Source organism: Giraffa tippelskirchi, chromosome 6 (assembly GCF_054371585.1).
Source record: "Giraffa tippelskirchi isolate mGirTip1 chromosome 6, T2T-mGirTip1v1.2.pri, whole genome shotgun sequence".
Taxonomy (NCBI): domain Eukaryota; kingdom Metazoa; phylum Chordata; class Mammalia; order Artiodactyla; family Giraffidae; genus Giraffa; species Giraffa tippelskirchi.
Window position 1 is genome coordinate 85,108,680 of NC_137280.1, and position 21,107 is coordinate 85,129,786.

At 49.1% G+C, this 21,107-nt stretch overlaps 1 protein-coding gene and 1 long non-coding RNA gene across 8 annotated transcripts in view; one reads left to right on the forward strand and one right to left on the reverse strand.

The window, feature by feature from the left end:
* Window positions 1–604: 604 nt before the first annotated feature.
* Window positions 605–2,012, reverse strand: LOC145508893 (uncharacterized). The gene is made up of 2 exons (XR_014055674.1): window positions 1,779–2,012; window positions 605–823 (listed from the first exon to the last, which is right to left on the reverse strand). It is a non-coding gene; the product is annotated as an uncharacterized LOC145508893 (long non-coding RNA).
* Window positions 2,013–2,090: 78 nt separating this feature from the next.
* Window positions 2,091–21,107, forward strand: part of MED26 (mediator complex subunit 26) — a 41,426-nt gene continuing 22,409 nt past the window's right edge. For 3 of the 7 annotated variants that reach the window (XR_014055671.1, XM_081496629.1, XM_081496623.1), the window contains exon 1: window positions 2,091–2,423. Coding sequence is in view for 3 of the 7 variants with exons in the window: in XM_081496623.1 (XP_081352749.1) it covers window positions 2,352–2,423 (72 nt within the window). In the remaining 4 variants the exon portion in view is untranslated. Of the gene's footprint in view, window positions 2,424–3,261; window positions 3,561–21,107 lie in introns of those variants that run through there. The other 4 variants (XM_081496625.1, XM_081496627.1, XM_081496626.1 and 1 more) reach the window with 4 other exon arrangements.

Sequence of the window (21,107 nt, forward strand, 5' to 3'; positions counted from 1 at the left end):
GGGCTTCCCAGATGGCGCTAGTGGTAAAAGAACCTGCCTGCCAATGCAGGAGACTTATATAAGAGACACAAGTTCAACCCCTGGGTTGGGAAGATCCTCTGGAGGAGGACTGGCATGGCATCCCACTCCAGTATTCTTGCCTGGAGAATCCCTTGGACAGAGGAGCCTGGTGGGCTACAGTCCATAGGATGGCAAAGAGGTGGACACAACTGAAGCGACTTAGCACATCCATATGCACTTTTATCTACTGCGGACACAGAATCAGTACCCTTAACAGAGCTCACAGTCATCTTAATATTTTTTCTTAGTTTAATAAGAGCAGGTCAATGGAGTGCTTTCCAGATTTTTTCTTAAACAATCTGAATCATGCTGGGCGGGGGGGAAGCAGCTTATTTCTAAGGGACCCTTTATTTAACAAACAATATATATATATACAAGTCCGAAGTTAAAATTAGAGGCAGAACCGGAATATACTCGGGGGAGGGCTTGTTTCTTTTGCTTATCTGTCGTGAGATAAAAAGTATCTCCAAATGGGCTGGTTTCCAACCTGAACACCGTGTACACAAAGCACCTCATTCTAGGAGGGAGAGTGAATAAAGAGAGGTAATTTGCCCGTCTTTATTTTCTCCTACAAGTGTGATGTAAAACTTTTCACACGTGCAGGAGCAGGCAACCACAACCACGTGGGGAAGCAGCCGTTTTTTGCAAATAAAAATGCTTCCCAGAAGCATGACAAATGCAAGACTAACAGGTGTAGCACAGAGCCGAGGCGCGCATGTGGTTCTCATCAGCTGCCGCTCTCCTGTTTTAAATGTAGGTCTTCCTGTAACAAGGAGAAAAGTTATTTCTCTCGAGGCTGCGGCTAATGATCCACTCAGCCTGCCTTTTTTACCCCTTCGCGTAACCGTATATTTAACAAGAGCTTCCACGGAGAGAGCCGGCGATGAAAGAAGGCAGTGAGGGGGCGAGGGGCAGGGAGAAGCCCTTAGACTTGACATTTAACAGTCCTGGGTTTGACTCATAACTCTGGGTGACCTTGGGCCTCAGTTTCCTCCTTTGTAAGGGTGTTTCAGTTTTCCAGCACCACCGTGCAAAGCAGGGTGGAAGGGTCTTTTAAACCAGTGATTCTCAACAGGGGTCGATTCTACCAGCCAGGGGGCCTCTGGCAGTTGACTGGGGACATTTTTGGTCCCCTGCAGGAAAAGGGTGTTACTGGCATCTAGTGGGTAGAGACCAGGGATGCTGCCGAACATCTTGCAACGCACAGGACAGGCCCTACAACAGAGTGATCCAGCCCCAAATGTTACTGGTGCCCAGGTTGAGAAACGCCGGGGTGGACGCAGGTTTGCAACGTTGGTGTCAACTCATGCGGCTGGCCTCGGGGCTTTCCTAGCTGCGGTAGCGGCTCCTCCGTGAGACACTTTGCTGTCTCATGTTTTGGGGATCGTAGCCCGAGGCGCTGCAGACCCCCGACTCGCACCCACCCCCTCTGGAGGAGCAAGGGCGGCACCGTTCCATAGCGCTCCGCAGTTGACCCTTCCGCGCACAGAATTACAACGTGGACGTCTGCCTCCTGCCTTCCCCGAACGCAGAGGGGCTTGGAAGGACCCCGGGGCTCGGGAAACTTGGCAGCTTCTCCCGCCCGCGACTCCCGTCATCTTCGTCAGAATGGGGAAAGCTTTTCTGCCCTAGGAGTGGGGTCCTCCATCTGTCCTCTCCGCCCCGCTGCCCTGAAGGCGTCCGGCCAGAGCGCCCGGGTTCAAGGACTCGGCGCTCACCTAGCGTTTCCGTCGGAAACCTCCGGCTGCCACCCCCTCAACCTCACGGCTTGGGTGGGGGCGGGGCCTCCAGGCGTCGGCCGTTGCTCCGCCCAACCGCCTCCCAACGGCTCCCTTGGCCAAGCGGCGGGGCGGAACCGAGGTGGGGGCGACTGCGCCTGCGCGCGCATGCGTGGAGCCTAGGGGCGAGGCCTGCAAGTGGCCCCGCCCAGACTCGGCGTCTCTGCCCGCCCTATCTCCCAACCTCCTCAGCGTGGCGCCGACGCTGCGTGCGGCGCGGGTTACCCAGAGTGCTTCGCGCGGGGGTAGCTCACTGGAGTTTGGTTCTCGAGGCGGCGGCAGCAGCGGCGACGGCTCCGGCGGCTCCTCCTCCTCCTCTGGTGGTGGCGGCGCCCCGGGCCTGAGCCCCGGCCCCGGCTCACCTCTCCGTCACCCCGCGCGCCCCCTCTTTCCCCGGCGCCGCGGGGAACATGAGGCTCCGCTCCCGGAGGCCGGCGAGTGAGTGACCCCGGTCCCCCGCCTCAGCCTGCCCGCCCGCTGGCCCGGCCGCTCCCCCCCCGCCTCGCCCAGGCAATGACAGCGGCTCCGCCGTCTCCGCAGCAGATCAGGGACCGGCTGCTGCAGGCCATCGACCCCCAGAGCAACGTAAGTGCTCCTCATACGGGTAGAGGTGGAGGCCGCGTGGGCCCAGGACCCTCCCCCTCCCTAGTGCTCCTCGTCCGCCGGGCTCCGAAGGACCCCCCGGACACCCAGCTGCCCCTGAGGGCCGTTGCCATCCCGGCCTCTCTTCCCCCGGGCCCGGGCCGGGGGCTGGTCGGGCAGCCCGGCAGCGCTCGGTACGTGAGGCCGAGGCTTTCGTGCGGCCTGGGCGAAGGGGGCAGATGGGAGCTGAGACTAGAGTTTTTCCCCCTCATCCACTCTAATTCTACGACCCTTGCTGTTCCTGACGGAGCTCGCCCGCCTCGCCCTTACCGTAGGACCCGCGACCCCCGGGAAGCCCTCCCGCTGGGGGGGAGGGGAAGGGGAAAGGCTGTGAGCAACTGGTGTCCGGGGTAGGACTCGGGGAGCCCGTGCCGCCGGTGTCTCGGCCTTCTGGGTGATGAGGAAAGTCTTCTTTCCCTTTCTTCCCGGCTGGAAGCACCTTCCTAGCTTCGGAGGGAGTCCCCCCCGGCCTCCTTTACACCTAGCCGGGTGCCCAGGGCGCGTGGAGAGTCCCTTTCGGTTCTGAGAGTGGACTTGACTTCGTTGGGTCTCTCTTGGGGTCGCTGCCGACGGAAGATGATCTTGTGGAGAGTGGGATTCTTCCTATTACCTTTCTGGGCCTAAGTACTCCCTGCGTCTCAGACCAAGGCAGAGCCCCGCTTTTTGGTAGTGAATTAGAGGTGATTATATGCTCTCCCATTCCACCCAGAGCCCTCCTTCGTCTGCCCCCTACGTGGGGCCCTAGCCTGTTGGTTTGTGACCTAGACAGTCAGGGTTAACCCCAGGGTGTCGCTTTCTCAGGTGCTGCTCCACCGAGGCTGCTGTTTGTGGAGGGATCTCCCCTGCCCCCACCGTGTGTGTTGGGAAAGACTCATCGTATTCTCATGTTTTCTCTGAGTGGTTGTCCGTGATAGGGGTCATTTTCCCTTGTGGCCAGAGCAGGTTCAGCAATGCCAAGATGCTGTAGCATCCAGGTATGAAGTGAGCCCCTGCATTTCCTGGGAGACCAGGAAGTGACCATTGAAACCACCTTTTAATGTGCTGGGGATGGAAGAAATAAACCGTCTTCGGCTTGGCCAGGTAACTTAGGTTTCTGTCACTGTGGGGACTTTTGCTTTTCCTTTACGTGAGTTTTGCTGATTACTTTTAGCAGTAGAATTTAGCCAGCACTCTGGGAATAATTCATGGTTGGATTGTACAAATTTGGTAGAAAGAGTGGAGTTGTGATCTTTGTAAGACTGATTTCTGTATCATAAGTAATTCTGTCATTCCTGGTCTTCAGGCCCCATGAAGACAGACTTGGTGATACTTGTCTTTAAGAAATGTTGTATACATTTTTGTTATGACTTTGGGGGTGGAGTAGGCACAAGCTATATAAAGCCTTGCAGAATTTTTGCAGTAACTGGTGCTGCAGCAATTCCCAAGACTGAAAAATTAGAGGATAAAACAAGTGAAATGAAAAATGTAGCCTTGGTGACTTTCACATCAGAGTGTAATTTCTTGAATTCCATGTGCTTGTTTGCCTTCCAGAGATTCTGAATGGTTGCTGAGATATTAGCACTGATCCTAATACCACCTAGGAGAGCTTTGGGATCAGGAGGCGCTTTAACAGGCAGTCACCATGTTGTAGATTAGGTGAGGCGGTGACCTCAGGGGTTCCAGTGTTTTGTAAGACTAAAGGGTTCCTAGGAGAACAGGAGAAAGAGGGGCCAAGCCCATGGTTGTTAGGTATCATGGAGTGCACATTTCACGTGGCTTATTTGGGATGACTTAGAGTCTTACTGATGTAAGTGCAGTGGACAAAATCGGGGTATTGTCTCTGAATATGAGTGATGAGAAAGTGCTTCCTTTAAATGCTGCTGTTGTCAGTGATGTTCCTGAGTATTGTTACAAGCCATTTTTTCAAGCCATTTGGCAGGAGTGTGGCTTGGAGCAAACTCCACAGAGAAACTCAGAGCCATGGAGGAATAGGTTGCTGGTAGAGATGGTGTGACCATATTTCTGCAGTTTCTCTTGATTGAACTGGACTCAGGTGAGAGGTAGGTGGCTTCATCAAGGCATTGCCAGCACACAGCTGCTCTTCTCTGCCTTACCCAAGTAGGAACTCCACTTCTGCCTAGTTAGTTGACACATATTTAAGATGCTCCTGGAAAATAAAAATGGGGACAGTGTTGAAGAGCCAACACTAAAATTAAACCTCTTCTGAGAGAAGCGACAGAGAATTGTGTCATTAAAGCTTACCTTTATGGGCATGCAATTATGATAACAAACTTAACTTTTGCTTGAAAAGTGAATGTCAGGCAGCTGAGCTAGTATCCACAAGTATCTAAAAAGTTAGGGAAGTAACAAAGTAACATTTTCTGATCATCTCCCTGACAAAGGGGGTTCTTAAGAGGAAAGTTCTTTGCTCTAAATTCTAGCCTCTGGAGTACTTGAATATCTATAGCATCAGGCTTTGATTTAATAATTTTTGCCAACTCAGTAATAAATTCTGTACACTCCTTTTCAAAAAGCAAGTAAAAGTTTTTTAGAACAGGAGAAGCCTTACTCTTACCGTTGTATGGCAGCCCAGGGTGTTGAAAATCTTTCTGAAGTGCACTGTGTGCCTTTGTCAGTCTTGTTTTGTTATGGATAAAGTTGAGGAAGACTGTCTTCTTCCTGCCCAGAAATCAGAGTCAGTCCACTCAAGCATAGTCTCATCAGCAAGTGATTAGGTTCCTCATCAGTAAGTGATTAGATTCCCGTTTGTATTGGACACTCCTTATTTTGCCAGAGTTCAGGCTTTGTCTTCCAGACTAGCGGACAGCCTTCAGGAGGAGTTTCTTTCTCTGTCTGCTCTGTCTGGAGCAGAAGTGTTCTCCAGCAGGAAATCTCAGGACTGCATTTCTTCTGCAGTATTCTGCAGACTTCAGGTGCCAAGGGGAGGTGACCAAGGGGCCTCTGCAGAGAGACACATGGAAAAGATAATTTTCCCACCTAGGAATTGGAAGGTGAGGATACCAGTGAGCTTCCTTGAGCTGTGGGTTCCTCATCCACAACTTGGGACTGGGGACTGGTGTATTTGCCCCATAAAGCTCCTTCTAGATCCAGGTTCAGATTCTGGACCTGGGCATCAGAGGCTAACATGAATTGTTCTAGAAGTTTTTTCTTTTTAATGCAGGATCTATTGTGTGAATTTTCTGAATAACAAATACTAACACACTTCTGCACAGAGATGTATGCTTTACCTGACTTTGTGCAGCACTTAAAGTCTCCTGCTTTCTTCTAACAGCCTGTAAAGGGAGGTGGGGTGCGTGGCCAGTCTCCCCTTTCTGTGGATGCAGAAGCCGACATCATGACAGTGGGTGCTGTTTAGTGAGTGTCTTCCATGGCCTGGAGAGGACAAATTGCCTTTGTTTCCTACTGACTTAATGTGAGGTGACTGCTCTAAAGTTAGGGACTTACCCAGAGTTATTAAGCGATAATGCTTCCAACTTTAAATGCACTGTAGTGATCTCAAATGTGGAGAGACGGCTTAAGACAAGGCTATGAGGGCAGTGTTCTTGAGCTGGTAAGAAAAGATGTGGGTGCCTCTTCTCTCCCACGCAAGTTTATAAGAGATTACAGCTTGGGTTCGATTTACCTGTGATAGATCCAACAGGTTGATGACATTAGACGACCTGTCCCGGGAATATCTGAAGGTTTCTGTCAGGGGAACAGAATCCTGGGCCAGACCACACTGTGATGTGGTAACTGCCAACTGATGTGGAACTTGTCATGAGTCTGGTGTTCCAGCTTTCTTTTCTGCTTCAAGATTACAGCACTTCTGGTGTTTTTATAAGACACCATTGATCCTGCAGAAAAGAGGAATCTTGTAAGTTCTAAAATGGAAGGCTGTTCATTCCAATTCTCATTAATATATTAGAACATATGAAATCTAAACATGTGGACTCTTCCTGATCATGCCGGTGGCCCAAATTCAGTAGCCTTCCTGTCTTTGCTCTTTCTATTGTGGCCAGGATGTGTGAGGACAGCAGTGTGGCATTTTATGACTTTGGGAAGTGGACAGGTGACAGTGTTGGTTGTCAGGCAGGTGTGAGTCCTTGTTGTAACTCACCCGCTTCCTCAGAAGAAGGTGGACTTGACTTTCTTTCTTCACGGAGGTCCTCAGAGGTGGCTCTCATCGGGAGATGTTGTCCTGGCTGCAGGTCACAGAGGCCTGGGAGACAGTTCAGATCAGCTTAGGGGAGAGGCATTTGTCTGATACAGATATAAACAGGCACTGTGGTCACTTGGGCTCACAACATGGCCTTGGAGGCCATGCCCTCCAAGGGGCCAAGCTTGGCATTATGTGAAGGAGGAGCGCTTTGCTCACTTTGCCTCAATTTGTCCATGTGTCTGTCTTCTCAGATGGAGTTCTGGTTTATCCAGAACTGATTTTAACCCATCATGACCTCTCGGTGACTGCCTCCAGTGGTCTCCTGCCACCCCACCACTGGAAACTGCTTTCTGGAAGCTGGGGGCTCTGTCTCTCAGCAGCAGTCGTGCTTTTTTTGTTTATTCCTGGTGGTGGCTGTCCTGAGTCTGCCTGCTGCCCACGGGGCCCACTCAGCTGGTTGTCAGGTTGGGTACCTGAGTTTGTGGCTCGGTGGCTGGCTGCATAGGCAGTGCATTTTCAGTCTGGCCTTGTGAGTGCCCACACTTAGAACCCCTTTCTCCCACTGCTCCTTTTCACTCTCCAGACTGAGCAGGTATTGACACAGGGATTTCATGAACTGCAGAGCATTTCCTGCATAAGGAGGGCCTACCAGTATTCCGCATGCTGGATTTAAAAGTACACTCCGAATGAATTCCAGTTCTTGGGAGGCAGTACACCTACATTTCAATCACCAACTTGACACACGCTGTTTATGGAGATATATGATAAAACTGGAAATGGTGGCTCAGCTGTAGAGTAAACATTTCTAGTGAGTGTTTATGGTGCTGGCTGTGGAGGGTGCAGACCTGGGGATACCTATCCACTACTCTGCAGGGACCTGGAGCAGGCGTAGTGTGCGCTTGATGGTCTGGGGATGGGGCAGCCTCCCAGGGCTACAGCTCTTAGATCCAAATGGAACAATTCTTCATGTGTCTTATTCAGAGATGGTTCAGAATTCTTAAGAACATAAAATGTGGAATCATTTATTCCTCCATCATGTGTTTTCAGAAGGAAAAGGAAGTCATTTCTTGGTTTGTCTCTGACTGGAGGGGAATGGAGAGTTTGGAGGAATCGCTGGCAAGTCATTGAACAGTTTACCCTCTCAGCAGTGGGATAGGAAGAGGGCTGGTGAAGGGCCTGGAGGCTGGTTTACAGTATGGGTTTAGGTTGGCTTTGTGTGGCTTCTGGAGGCAAACTTCGGACTCAGAAGGCAGGAGTTCCTGGGAGGTGGGTGCTGTTGCACTCGGGGGAGCTCTTCTTGATGATCACCAGAGCTGGCTCAAGAGTCCAGGGCCAGCGTGCCAGAAGGGTGTCGAACAGGACTGGGCCCTTGGTCAGTACTCAAACTCTTGACCTATGAGTTCCTGGATGTTCTGTGATTATGTATGGAGCCTGTTAAACGAAGGGTCATGTCAGATGATGTGCCCCAGCCAGGTGAGTAGGGTTAAAAGCCTTCATATGCTCCTGGGACTGCAACAGAGTTTCCTGGATTCGTCCATTGGCGACTATAAAATGAAGAGCTGCCATTTACTAGCACTTACTGTGTGCCAGGGATGCGTAGTGTGCTTTGCATCCTGGGTAGTTCTCTGAACCACTCTTACACATGGATGCTCCATCTTCATTTTAGGGAAGAGCAGAGGTTAAGTGATCTTTCCATTGTTACAGAGGTGGATATGGGAAAGCTCTGTGCCCAAACCCAGTGCTGGTTGGCTCAGAAGCCAGTCAGCCTGACAACCTGTTACATAAGCAGTGCCCAGAATGAAAGTTGAAGTCCAGTGCATCTTCTGAGGTTTACCTTAATTGTGAAGTGTTTTTAAATGTTAAGCTTTGCCTTTCCATTCTCTTCCCAGTTCCTACAACCTTTCCCCCCTAAAAATCTTCTGGCCTACTAGCTCTTAACCTTTTGGGGTATCGAGTTCCATTTTTATGATCAGAAACATTCAGGAACTTCCACATGATGGCAGATGTACTGTTTTGTTTTGTTTTGAAAAAATTCAAGGACTGAAGCTGCTCCTAATCCAGTAATGTTTTGAAGTAAAGTTATAGCTTGTCATCAAAACAGCATCTACAGAAACCTGCAAGCCGACTTTACCTGTTTGTGTGTGGCACCTTGTGTGTGGACCCTTTGCGCTGCCTCTGGCTGGGGACTCCTGTCATCCCTACTGCTCTCCCTTTTCCAGAAACCTTTCTTGCTTTAATCCAAGACAGTCTCCTTCAGACACCTAACAGAACTTAAAAATCTTGCATTCCTGCTGAGACTAGATCCGTTCCAACGGGATAGCAAGTTCCTTGGTTAACAGAGCACGAGTTATTCCCCAAGTATCCAAAAAGAACTTCTTCGGCGAGTGGGTGCTCAGATGCTTGATGATGTTCCTGTGAAAGGGCTGCTCTTCAGAACCGGCTGTCAACACTTACAGAGATGGTACAGGATGCCAGCACTTTGCACATTTAACCTATACAGCAATACAGCAACCTGGTGAGGCAGGTACCAGTGTGGAAACTGGGGCTCAGTGAACACACTGCTAGAAGGGATGGCTCTGGGGTTGGAACCTCCCCACCCAGTCCTCACCCACCTGCTGCTGCCTCCCATGTCACTCGGGAGAGGGCAGTGGATACAGGACAGGCACTCCACTCTCCTGCCTAGATTTGGATCCTTAAGCTGGATTCTTCTGTACAGCATTTTTATGCTTGTTTTGGAGGAAAGTTGTACCTGAATACTCTGCTTTCTCTTGAATCGGATGAGAAAAGGGTGTTGTTCACTTTTCGTTTCTTGGCTGGCATTTTTCACTCCTGTCAGAGAAGGTGGCTCTTGATCTTAGATCCCTGTCTATCTGTGATCTCTGGAGACACTGATCAGATGCCACCTAGAGACTCTTTGGCCTTTTTTGATCATTGACAAACCAAACCCTTTCTGGACACCGCCCCCCCCCCCCAATTTCATTCTTCAGGGACAGAAAGTGGGTGATGCTTTTTCCAGGCCACATCTCATTGTATGTCAGCCTGGTGGCTGCTATGGAGACTCTAGTCACTTGTCCACTGTGTGCAAAGTGATTTTGTAGGTGGCTGGCCCTAGTTCTGTTCCGGGAGCTTCTGTGGTGGAGTCGGGAGCATTACTGATGGAGAATTCGGCTGCACATGACCATGGCTCACACCGAGAGGCCATTGGTGGCCTGGCTGTCCTCTTCCAGGTGTCGGTGGCCCTGCTCTCCTGCTTGTACCTTCAGCTGTGTCTCCTCCCTACACCCCAGTCACACTTGGCTCTGCAGAGCACCTGGCCTGCTAAGCTGGCCTTGACTCTCCTGGCACTGCAGGCTGGGTTCCCCCTATCCCTATGATGCCTTACTTGGATATTCCCCCTCCCCTATTCCAGCTTAACTCTCTGGACCCCTCTGCCATCAGGTCTATGGTCCAGCTTAGGGTGAATGGTGGGCTGGTGGCCACAGGGTGATCCCCAACATAGCTACCTGTGTCCTTAAGGCCAGTCCTTCTTGAAAGCCATTTCCAGTGAACATGTCCCAACTTTTTTTTTTTACCCCCTTAGTGTGCCTTGGCATTTGTGCCAGGCAGATAGTTGGCAAGCCAGCTTTTTAGTGCTGAGGGGGTGAGTGACACTGATGTGGAGGTATGTAAAATAGGAACAATGGTTTTATACCCTTTCTGCTAACTATTTCACATTGTTTCCTTCAAGCATTCAGTTAGATAGTTGCAGGCAGGCAAAGCATCTTTACTACTTCTGCATTGGCTGGTGTTGCACAGAGGCCCAGAAGTGGATCTCAGGTGACACCCTGGCTTTACTCCATCTCTCTATTTTGCTTTTTGTCGTGTTGACTTTGCACAGTGGGTATCGTCTCCTCCAGCCCCTGTAGCTTTGGGACTCACTCTTACCGACCATCATCCAGGGCAGAAGAGGAAGGTACCTCTTCCCCAGAAGGCCGAACAGAGGTTTCCTGGTGCTTTGATTGAATTTGTCTGGACTTTGATTGAATTAGCAGACTGTGTTGATTGGTTCACCCCTAAATCAGGGCATGGTGTTATTCCACCCAGACTGACCCAGAGTAGAGGAGGTGCCCCCAAGAAACATTAGGGTACTGTTCATGGGATAATAGGGTGGGAGTTGCCTGGTAGTGACCCCTGGGTGATGCCTTTGAGGTGCTGGTTTAGTCACCTCTTTAAAAATTAAAACTTTGATATGATCGCACCTTCAAGTAGTTGGGTGTTGTGCTGGGCCTGGGATTGGGTCCAGGTGACAGAATGGACATAACTGAAATATGAGTTCTAGAGTAAGCAATGGGTAGTTTGCATGGCGTCAGATCGCAACATGGGGTTCTAAGTACCCCTCCTTCTGGCTGAACTGCAGACTGATTTGCCTGTAGTCACACTTGGGTACCTTGTATTAGTGCAGGTGCTTGGTTGCAGCTTCTGAACCCATCCTGGGCTAAGGAGCCCTTTGGGAGTCCAGGAGAGCCTCAACATGGCCCTGCTTATGCTCTGTTCCTGCGTGTGCCGTCACCTCTCCTGGTGCTGCAGTAACTGCCTGGGTGAGGCTGGGTGGGAGGAGGCAGTGCCTGTGACCAAGCAGGGGCCGCACTCTCAAGCCTTGTGTTCTCTCAGGCTCAGAGCGTGGATGGTTCCTGGGAGGTCTGGTCAGAGATGATTGTTGTGCTCATTTCCTCTTATCTGTCCCCTTCCCCTGCTTAACAGACGCTGGTACCTACTTGCATTTCAGAGTTTGGTTTCTTTCCCTTAGGTTAGCTGAGATAGATGGGGTCAGGTGATCTTTCATGGCCCTTCATTTTCTCCTTCCTATGTGTCTAGGGGGCTCTGACAAGCACCCAAAGTTGGTGATGTCTGCTCCCCCTTGGCTGGATGCTGGAAGCTGGGCAGTGGCAAGCATGGGCCACGTGTTAGGACTGAGGCGTGTCTGGGGGCAGAGAGGTTTGTGAATGGACATTTCACTTTCGCTTCTATTTTAAAGGAGCTTCTTACTGTTAAGCATTTAAAGTTCCCCCTTTGAAGGCTGGTCAGCAAGCCAAAGCTGCTCCTGCATACAGGAGCCTCACTTCTCACCATCACCCTCCTGAGTGAGGTGAGCTCATCCTGCATTTGTTTGTAACCTTTCTCCTTGCACCACCGAGTCAAAATACTGTTTGGGATTGAAATTGGAGTGGGAGAACTGAGAGGGAAACTGTTCTGTTTTTTTGTCCTCGACACCACGTGCATCTGTGTGTTATGTGGATAGACTTGTTCCACATGGTGGGAAACATAGCAGCTCTGGGATTTGAACTCTTGAAGGCTCGAACAAGGATGGCTTCACTTTGAGTGTGAAAACTCCTGGAGAATCACTCTGACTTGGCTTGGTGGTGGGGTGAAAATGGTAGTGTCCACAGGAAGTTGGAGAGGAGCTTGCAGAAGAAGCAGCAAGTGTCCCTTGACTGCTGTAGCCCTCCCATGCGGCAGGGCAGAAACAGTGAGACACTTGTCTGGGCCGGGAGGTAGGGACTGTCTTTGGGTTACAGGTGAACCTGCTTGTTGGCCCCACTCAGAGTTCGGGGAGTAAGCGTCTGCCTTTCGCCCTGGGGATGACGCTCCTTTGTCAGGAGCAGAGACGACATGGTTTTCTGTCCTGTTGGTGGTGGGCTCCTCCAAGTCAGGAAATAGGAAGTGGCATCATCTGCTTTGTGAGATGAGCTGGCCTTGGGCATGAGGGTGCATTACTGATGCTTGTCACTTGAGGCCATCTCCCTGGGTCATTATGCTGTCCTTGGTGACCCACCACAGGCTCAGTGCTGAATGTGGCTGCTTGGGAATGAAGGAAGCCTGAGGCCTAGCGCTGAGTGGTTGCTGTGGTTGGCCCCCTGAACCGTACTGCACTGGCCTTTCTGCTCTCTCCAGACCTCCTGCTCATTGTACCTCCTTGCCTTTGAATATTTGACTTTGCTTTGAGGACCCCTGTCTAGCCTTTAAGACTCTCACCAGATGTCTCACCATGGTTTCCAGTGAGCCCTGGGTGCTTGCAGGCCAGCCAGCTACTGGCCTCTGCATGCTGTGCTGGTGGTTGGTGGTGCCACAATCCACAGCTCTGCTGGCTGCCTCCCTTGGTCGCCCCGTTCCTGTAAATGGCATCTCTAGGGAGATGTAGCCTCTTCCCAGCCAGTCTCCTGCATCCAGATCTTATCTCTGTGCCAGCCCCAGAGTGAGTGTTCAAAAACAGACTGGGATGTTTCACTCTCTCTGTTAGGGCCATGTGGCTGACTGGGTAGCATGGGAGCTCTGTAGGTGACGTAGTGAAGAAGGCAGTCTTTCTCCAGGTGGAAAACTTGGGCTTTAAGAGTTGGGCAGAACTGAGTTAGGATCGTGACTCTGCTGTTCACCATGTAGTTTTGGATGAAGTTAGGTTTGCAGCCTCAGTTTTCCTTGGAGGATGTCCAAGTGGGACATCCTCTACTGAGAGTGGGATGTGGTCCCTGGTCTGAAGCATCCTGGGTCTTGATGTGTGGGTGGTAGCTGACAGTTCACAGACTTGTTGGTGGGCAACTCACCCAGGTTCCATCCCTTGGTGGATGTCCTTAGGATGCTTAGTGATTGAGGTCTAGCCAGTCATGGGGCTACATCTTTCCTGGCCAGTGATTGGTTCAGGGACGGACCTGTGACCATTCGAAAGTTTTAATGCTTTGCTGGAGTACTTGGGGGAGACATCAACCTGGTGTTCTGTGAAGACCTGGAGGGGTGGGGAGGGGAGGGGAGGCAAGCTCAAGAGGGAGGTGATATATGTATAATTATGGCTGATTCACGTTGTATGGCAGAAACCAACACAATACTGTAAAGCAATTTTCCTCCAATTAAATATATCCATCCATACATATATATATATACACACATATATATGTATGTACAGGTTGCGGCTAGGGTCTGCAGCGTGAGGACAGCCTGCCCAGGAGTAAGATTGGCCCAGAGGGATGGGAAAGAATAAGTTGCCGGGCTCAGTTGGCCCTAGGTGAGTTGGTGGCGTCTTTTCTTGGTGAAGTCCGTTATTTGATCTGACCTTTCTGTCACTTGCAACCAAGAGAGTCAGCTGAGCACGGTGTGTCCTAGTCTCTGGCATCCTCTCTCCTGCCCTGCTCCAACCACTCTCAACTGCTCATCAGCTCCTGACCTGCTGTTGCACCCCCACCTGGATAGTCTGCCCTCCATTCTCTTTCCTTCCTACCTGCTTCTCTGGGCTCAAGGTGCAGCTTTCCTCCCACAAGGCCCTTGCCAGCTGTCCAAGGAGCACTGTCCTCTGTTCCTGGCATCCTGGCCTGATCTTGCCCACCTTTAACCTGTCTGGCGTGTCTGTGTCCCCTTCTGCTTTGGTCCCTTTCTTGCTGTTGCATATAGTTAATTCTATTAGGGCCAAAGACCAGTTTACTGAGGGTCCATGTCTGATTTCAAGCTGTGGATGAGCACAAGCATTGCCTAATCTGGCAGCACCAAGCTGGGTTCAGGGTGGAAAGAGTTCAGGTTTGGTGGGGACTGGGCAGGGCAGCTGCTTGGCTCACAAGCATTGGGGTTGGGGTGGCTGGTTCCCCAAAGGACAACCCTCTCCTGTGATGACTGCTGTGTGTTTGGCCCTCTCCAGGTCTATGGGGTCGCACAGAGTCGGACACGACTGACGTAACGTAGCAGCAGCAGACATCCTTCGGGGTCCTCCTGTGGTGCGTCGATTCCCTTCGAGCCATAGTGGCATGGTCAGCACTGAGGCGTTGAGCATGTCTTGTGTGTGTCGCTCAGTTTTAGGGAGTCTGGAGATTCTAGAGGCTGGAAACAGGACACGCGAGGAGGTGGGCAGCTTCGGTTTTGCAGCACTTGCCTAGCCGCCTCTGTGGTGTGAAGATCTCTCAGTCCCAGCCCGCACCCCCCCGCACCTCCCATCCCCTGTCCTACCAGGAGTGCACATACCTCCCCCCTCCTTTGGGCCACACCTGGACTCCCCCTGGAAGCGGGTTCTGAAGCCTGAGCCCCCACTGTGCTGCGAGAGCAGTGGCTCCAGGTCCTCCTCGATTGCTTCTGCCTGAGTGGGCATTCCGCTCAGGGTGAAGTGCCTAGAGCCTCTGGGCCTCAGTCTCTATACCTGCGATATGTGGCTGTTGGTGCCATCACCTGGCGGTGTTGTCCTGAGGGCTTGAGCATGCTCGGTGCTGGTGCAGTGTCTGACTTGGGCTTAGTCACCTAGATGAGGGAGGGAGCTGCTGCTGTTTGTCTGTTAAAGATGAGGAAACGAGTGAGGGAGCCTGTCCTTACCTGAGGCCTTGCAGCTGGAAAGAGCAGAGAGCGGATTTTTAATTCTGTTAGTGGGTAATAGACCTGCAGGTGGAGTTCAGCCTGGAGGGAACTGAATCTTATTCAGTCTAGTAAGCAACCCTACTTAACAAATCCAAGTGTTCAGTGTCTTGATGTCATTTTTATAAGGGTTATGTCTTTGCAAAGACTTGATCTTTGGGCCGTAACAGAAGCAGGACAGTAGCAGCTCATTGTATGCTCACTCTGTGATCTGTAGTGTCTCACTTAACAGATGAGACCCAGGCGTAGCCAGCCTAAGTAGCTGGCCACCGCACAACTGACCTCAGAGCCTTTGTTTTTCTCTGGAGGCCACTGTGTCCACTGCAAGGAGAGGAGACGAGAGCAAGAATCCCTGCTGAGCGCTTTCTTTCCAGGCAGAGCACTGTTGCTGATGGAGATGATCTCTGCCCACCCTGTCCCATATGGCAACCCCAGCCACGTGTGGCTAGGAAGCACCTACCTGATGTGGGTGGTCACACCAAGAAACTCGCTTTAAAATTTCTATTTAATTTTAATGCCTACCTCAGTTGGCCAGTGCACTTCTGGGCCTCATCCCTTGTGCTTTGAGTAAGAACTGAGGCCTTTGCTATGTTTTTCCACATGGGGCGTGGGGTAGCATGGGGGTGCAGAGTACAGCCCCTGTCCCCTCCTAGCAACCCTCAAGTTCTGACCCCTCCCCTGTCACACACCCTAGTTTTTCTGATATCTCTGGGCCCTCTGAGCCATGTCAGCTCCATTCACGAGGTCTTGTCTTTTGGAGAAGGAAGGCTTCTTCCGTTTTCTTAAGTACAGATTGATGGGTGCAAAATTGTTTGAGCCTCCCCCCAAATGAAAAAGATGAACGGATGGGCACATAGAAGGAAAGAAAAGTATTTCATATGCAGGGGTTTTGGAGTTAGACCTGGGTTCAAATCTATATAGCTCTGTTTCTGAGATGCTTGTCTTTGGGCAAATCGCAGCAGATATTGCGGACAGTCTGTCAGACTTGCTGTCCTTATCAAGTGAAGACAGGTCCTACCCTGCCAAAGGGTGAAAAATGCCCAAAGGGAAGTCGTTGGGTACATCGGAGACACTGAACACATGCAAGTACATGCGGCCCCTTGCCCCCCCGCCGTTTTCTTGAGGGGTGGGGGTGGGACCAGTTTTCCTCCTGGATGAGTTTGTAGATATTTAACTTTGGTTTTCACAGATGGTATTTTTTTCCCAAAGATAGTCTTCGTTTTAGTGTGAGCAGTTACCAGACAACATTGCATAATTTTGCACATTTCTGAAAGCTCCCTAGAGGGAGAGTGGGAAGAAATTGGTTGTAGAACAAAATCTCAGGCTTGTAGACAGAAAGACACACTTCTTTAGAAGAAGGGCTTGGGTTGGAACTCCCAACTGGACTTACCACCTGCCTGAACTTCTCCGAATCCCTCTAAATTGCAATGCAGACTGTGGGAGGGAAGAGATCAAAATACAGATTTCTGTGTGTGTGAAATCGCCTTTAGGAAGCAGTGTTCTTTCATTGTGGAGAACTTACTCAGAGCTAACAGTCACAACCTCCCAGAGACATCACCAGATAGGGAAATATTAATGTGATGAATAATTGAAAAATATACCTTATACTCAAATATCTAGGTGAAATGGCATTGGCAGGTAATCGAGACTGGGTGTTAAACCGTCCGGTTGCTATTTTATATCTCCTACTCTTACCCCCTCATCCCACCCAACCCCGCTGGCAGGACCCAGGAGAGCTTCATACTTCTTCCTTTTGAGAAATACTTCTGTGGCAGGAGGTGTAGCTTTGGTCATGTCCTTTGATCTAGACATTTTTTAACTCTTGGAAATTTATTTACAGATACATGATCATTTTTAATAATAATGCTAGTGAATATATTTATCCAATAGTAATTGTTCAGTTCAGTTCAGTCGCTCAGTCATGTCTGACTCTTTGCAACCCCATGAATCGCAGCACGCCAGGCCTCCCTGTCCATCACCAACTCCCAGAGTTTACCTAAACTCATGTGCATCGAGTCAGTGATGCTATCCAGCTATCTCATCCTCTGTCATCCCCTTCTCCTCCTGCCCCCAATCCTTCCCAGCATTAGGGTCTTTTCCAATGAGTCAGCTCTTCGCATGAGGTGGCCAAAGTATTGGAGTTTCAGCTTCAACATCAGTCCTTCCAATGAACACCCAGGGCTGATCTCCTTTAGGAGGGACTGGTTGGATCTCCTTGCAGTCCAAGGGACTCTGAAGAGTCTTCTCCAACACCACAGTTCAAAAGCATCAATTCTTCAGAGCTCAGCTTTCTTCACAGTCCAACTCTCACGTCCATACATGACTACTGGAAAAACCATAGCCTTGACTAGGTGGACCTTTGTTGGCAAAGTAATGTCTCTGCTTTTTAATATGCTATCAAGTTTGGTCATAACTTTCCTTCCAAGGAGTAAGTGTCTTTTAATTTCATGGCTGCAATCACCATCTGCAGTGATTTTGGAGCCCCAAAAAATACAGTCAGCCACTGTTTGCACTGTTTCCCCACCTATTTCCCATGAAGTGATGGGACCAGATGCCATGATCTTAGTTTTCTGAATGTTGAGCTTTAAGCCAACTTTTTCACTCTCCTCTCTCACTTTCATCAAGAGGCTTTTTAGTTCTTCACTTTCTGCCATAAGGGTGGTGTCATCTGCATATCTGAGGTTATTGATATTTCTCCCAGAATCTTGATTCCAGCTTGTGTTTCTTCCAGCCCAGCGTTTCTCATGATGTACTCTGCATAAGTAAGTAACTCTGCATAAGTTAAGTAAGCAGGGTGACAATATACAGCCTTGACGTACTCCTTTTCCTATTTGGAACCAGTCTGTTGTTCCATGTCCAGTTCTAACTGTTGCTTCCTGACCTGCATACAGGTTTCTCAAGAGGCAGGTCAGGTGGTCTGGTATTCCCATCTCTTTCAGAATTTTCCACAGTTTTTTGTGATCCACACAGTCAAAGGCTTTGGCATAGTCAATAAAGCAGAAATAGATGTTTTTCTGGAACTCTCTTGCTTTTTCGATGATCCAGCGGATTTTGGCAATTTGATCTCTGGTTCCTCTGCCTTTTCTAAAACCAGCTTGAACATCTGGAAGTCACGGTTCACGTATTGCTGAAGCCTGGCTTGGAGAATTTTGAGCATTGCTTTACTAGCATGTGAGATGTTAGTATCATTAATTAAATGGCATGGGAGAGGCTTAGGAAACATCGTGCATCCACTGAGTCAGATAGCGTAGATCTGTGAAGATTGATCCTGAAGGCTGTGCAGAAAAATGGACAAGCTTTGCCATGATGAAGAAAAGGAGCTTTTTTTTTTTTTTTGGTCAGCATCACAACTAGGAAAGGCGCAAAAACTAGAACTTAGGGTAAAATGGGAGGCATTTGTATTGGGGCAATAGGAATGGTTTTTGTTTTTGCTTTTCCTATGCTCTGTTGTTTTTTCAATTAAACAGTAAAAACATAAAGGGGGGGGGGAGAAAAAGTAGATTGATTTAGCCTAAAGAGCACTCGAACTATTGAGAGCAATCAAGATGTGGAGTGGATCATGGGGCCTCTGTTTACTGCAACCAGCAGAGAGGAGAGGGTTATTTTCTCTCTCGTGCTGTTTTTGGGAGGTTCAGAACAAGAGTGTGCAACTCCTTACCCCAGTCAAGTCCAGCCATCATGCTTTTCATGCTCTCAGAGCACAGGAGTCCAGCCCACCAGGACAGAGAGGATGTGTATGAAGCTTTCCTCATCGCAGTCAGTGCCGCTGTCGCTGTGGCTCTGTGCAAGCCCTGGGGTCATCTGTGCTCCCTGCTTTTCTCTACCTTAATGTGCCCAATCCATCTGTAAGTCCTGCAGATGACTTTGGTGACTCTACTACCAAAATGTCTATATTCCTTTCATCATCTTTTCTGTGTCTTGCCCCATCCAAACTGATATCAGATTACACCAGTGGCTTAAGATCCTCTGTGATTAGAACAGGCATCCCCTCTCCTTGCTGTCATGAAGAATTGATGCTTTCAAACTGTGGTGCTGGAGAAGACTCTTGAGAGTCCCTTGGACAGCAGGGAATTCAAACCAGTCAACACTGAATTTCAGTGGAAGGACTGATGCTGAAGCACGAACACTCGGGCTACTTGATGCGAAGAGCCAACTCATTGAAAAAGACCCTGATGCTGGGAAAGATTGCGGACTGGAGGAGAAGGGGGCGACAGGGTGAGATGGTTAGATAGCATCACCGACTCAATGGACATGAATCTAAGCAAACTCCGGGAGACAGTGAAGGACAGGGTAGCCTGGTGTGCTGCAGTCCAGGGAGTTGCAAAGGGTTGGACACGACTTAGCGACTGAACAATAACAATGACAGGTGCTGTATGACTTGGCCCCTTCTTTCCTTTCTCATCTCATTTATACTTTCCTCTCCCTCATTCATGGCTGTGTAGGTTCCCTCCCTAGATCTGACCTCAGATTCCTTCAGGCTTCTCTTGGCCAACCTTTGTAAAGAGCTCCCTCCCCTCCCTGCTGTCACACTGCCTGCCTCCAGACGCTTCTCAGTTCATGGCACACATAGGAAATAGGGTGTCCAGGCAGGGCACTGGGAAACTGGAGCTGGGAATGGGGGGATGAGCAGTTCATTTCTTCAGTTTTGAGAAAAATAAAGTGTAAAGTGTTAGGGGATGTGCTAAATATTGAACTTTATTGACTCTCCCAGTAACATTATTGATGTTCCTAAAAGGGAGCACTGTGTCCTTGAACATAACTTTTATATGTTAGCTGGGTTTTTTTGTTTTTCCTTGACATTGATAATCACCATGGAGAAATTCAGTTTGCTTCCAGAGATGATAAAACTTAGAACCATTATTTAAGTACACCATAATTTATAAGAGTTAGCATTTAAAGAATGCAGGTTCTTTCCTCTTTTCATTTATATGTAATGCTGAATTATAGTAATGCAGATGGTTTTTAGTTTCATTCAGGCTTTATTTTAAGCACTTTGAAGTAATAGAGAACTCTTATTTACTCTATGTTGTGTGCTTATAAATGTTTGACAGCTGGCTTTCCAGGAAAAATGCCTTACATATACATACATGATTATACTGATAGAAAGGATAGGTAGCAGACAGTTTACAAATAATCATGAAACACAACACTTTATTTTCAGTTCGATGTAGCCAGTTGTTTCTCTTAGACTGCTTTCCTTGTTTTTTGTTGAAGTTTTGTATGTACAGTCAACTTACGAGTTTAATTCTGACATGAACATTGACTGATAATTGTTATGTTAGTGAGTGAAGTAATATCTTTGCAAAATCAGATAATAGTTTTCAAATACTGGAAGAATATTTCCTCAGTTGTTTGTTGTACTATTCCTACTGGCATGGCACACTTTGACGTTTAATCTGCATAATCAGTATTTTCTTAAGTCTAAATCCCAGGGGCTGACAAGCTGTTTCTGGACCAGATAGTAAATATTTTCAGTTCAGCTTTGTAGCTCATACCGTCTCTGTCACAACTCCACCTTTATGCATACCACAGAAACAGCCATAGATAATTTGTAAACAAACGAATATGGCTGTATTCCAGTAAAACTTTGTTTACATGGTTGATTTTATGTTGTGTGTGTTTCACCTCAATAAAAAAAAATATAAAATGAAACTTTTGAAACTCTTTACAAAAAACAGGCATTGGTCTGGATACAGCCCAGGACTCTACTGAGGCCACCAACCTGAGAATAAATCAAGCCCTGATTTGTAGTGTTTGCCAGTTTCCTTGGTATAAATACTTTCACTGTGTCTGATTTCAAGCTACTAGCATGATGTCACCAAATGTGAAGTTGGGAAGACATGCTGCAGTAGTAGACATGGCCAAGATATGGTAGTCGTGAACAAACTCGAAAACCTAAATAATAATGCTGTGCTTAGTCATGTCCGATTCTTTGCTACCCCATGGATTGTACCCCGCCAGGCTCCTCTGTCCGTAGAATTTCCCAGGCAAGAATACTAGAGTGGGGTTGCCATTTCCTTCTCCAGGGGATCGTCCCAGCTCAAGGATCTAACCCGCATCTCTTGTGTTGGCAGGTGGATTCCTTACCACTAACGCCACGTAGGAAGCCCCAAATAATAGTAACTGTGGGG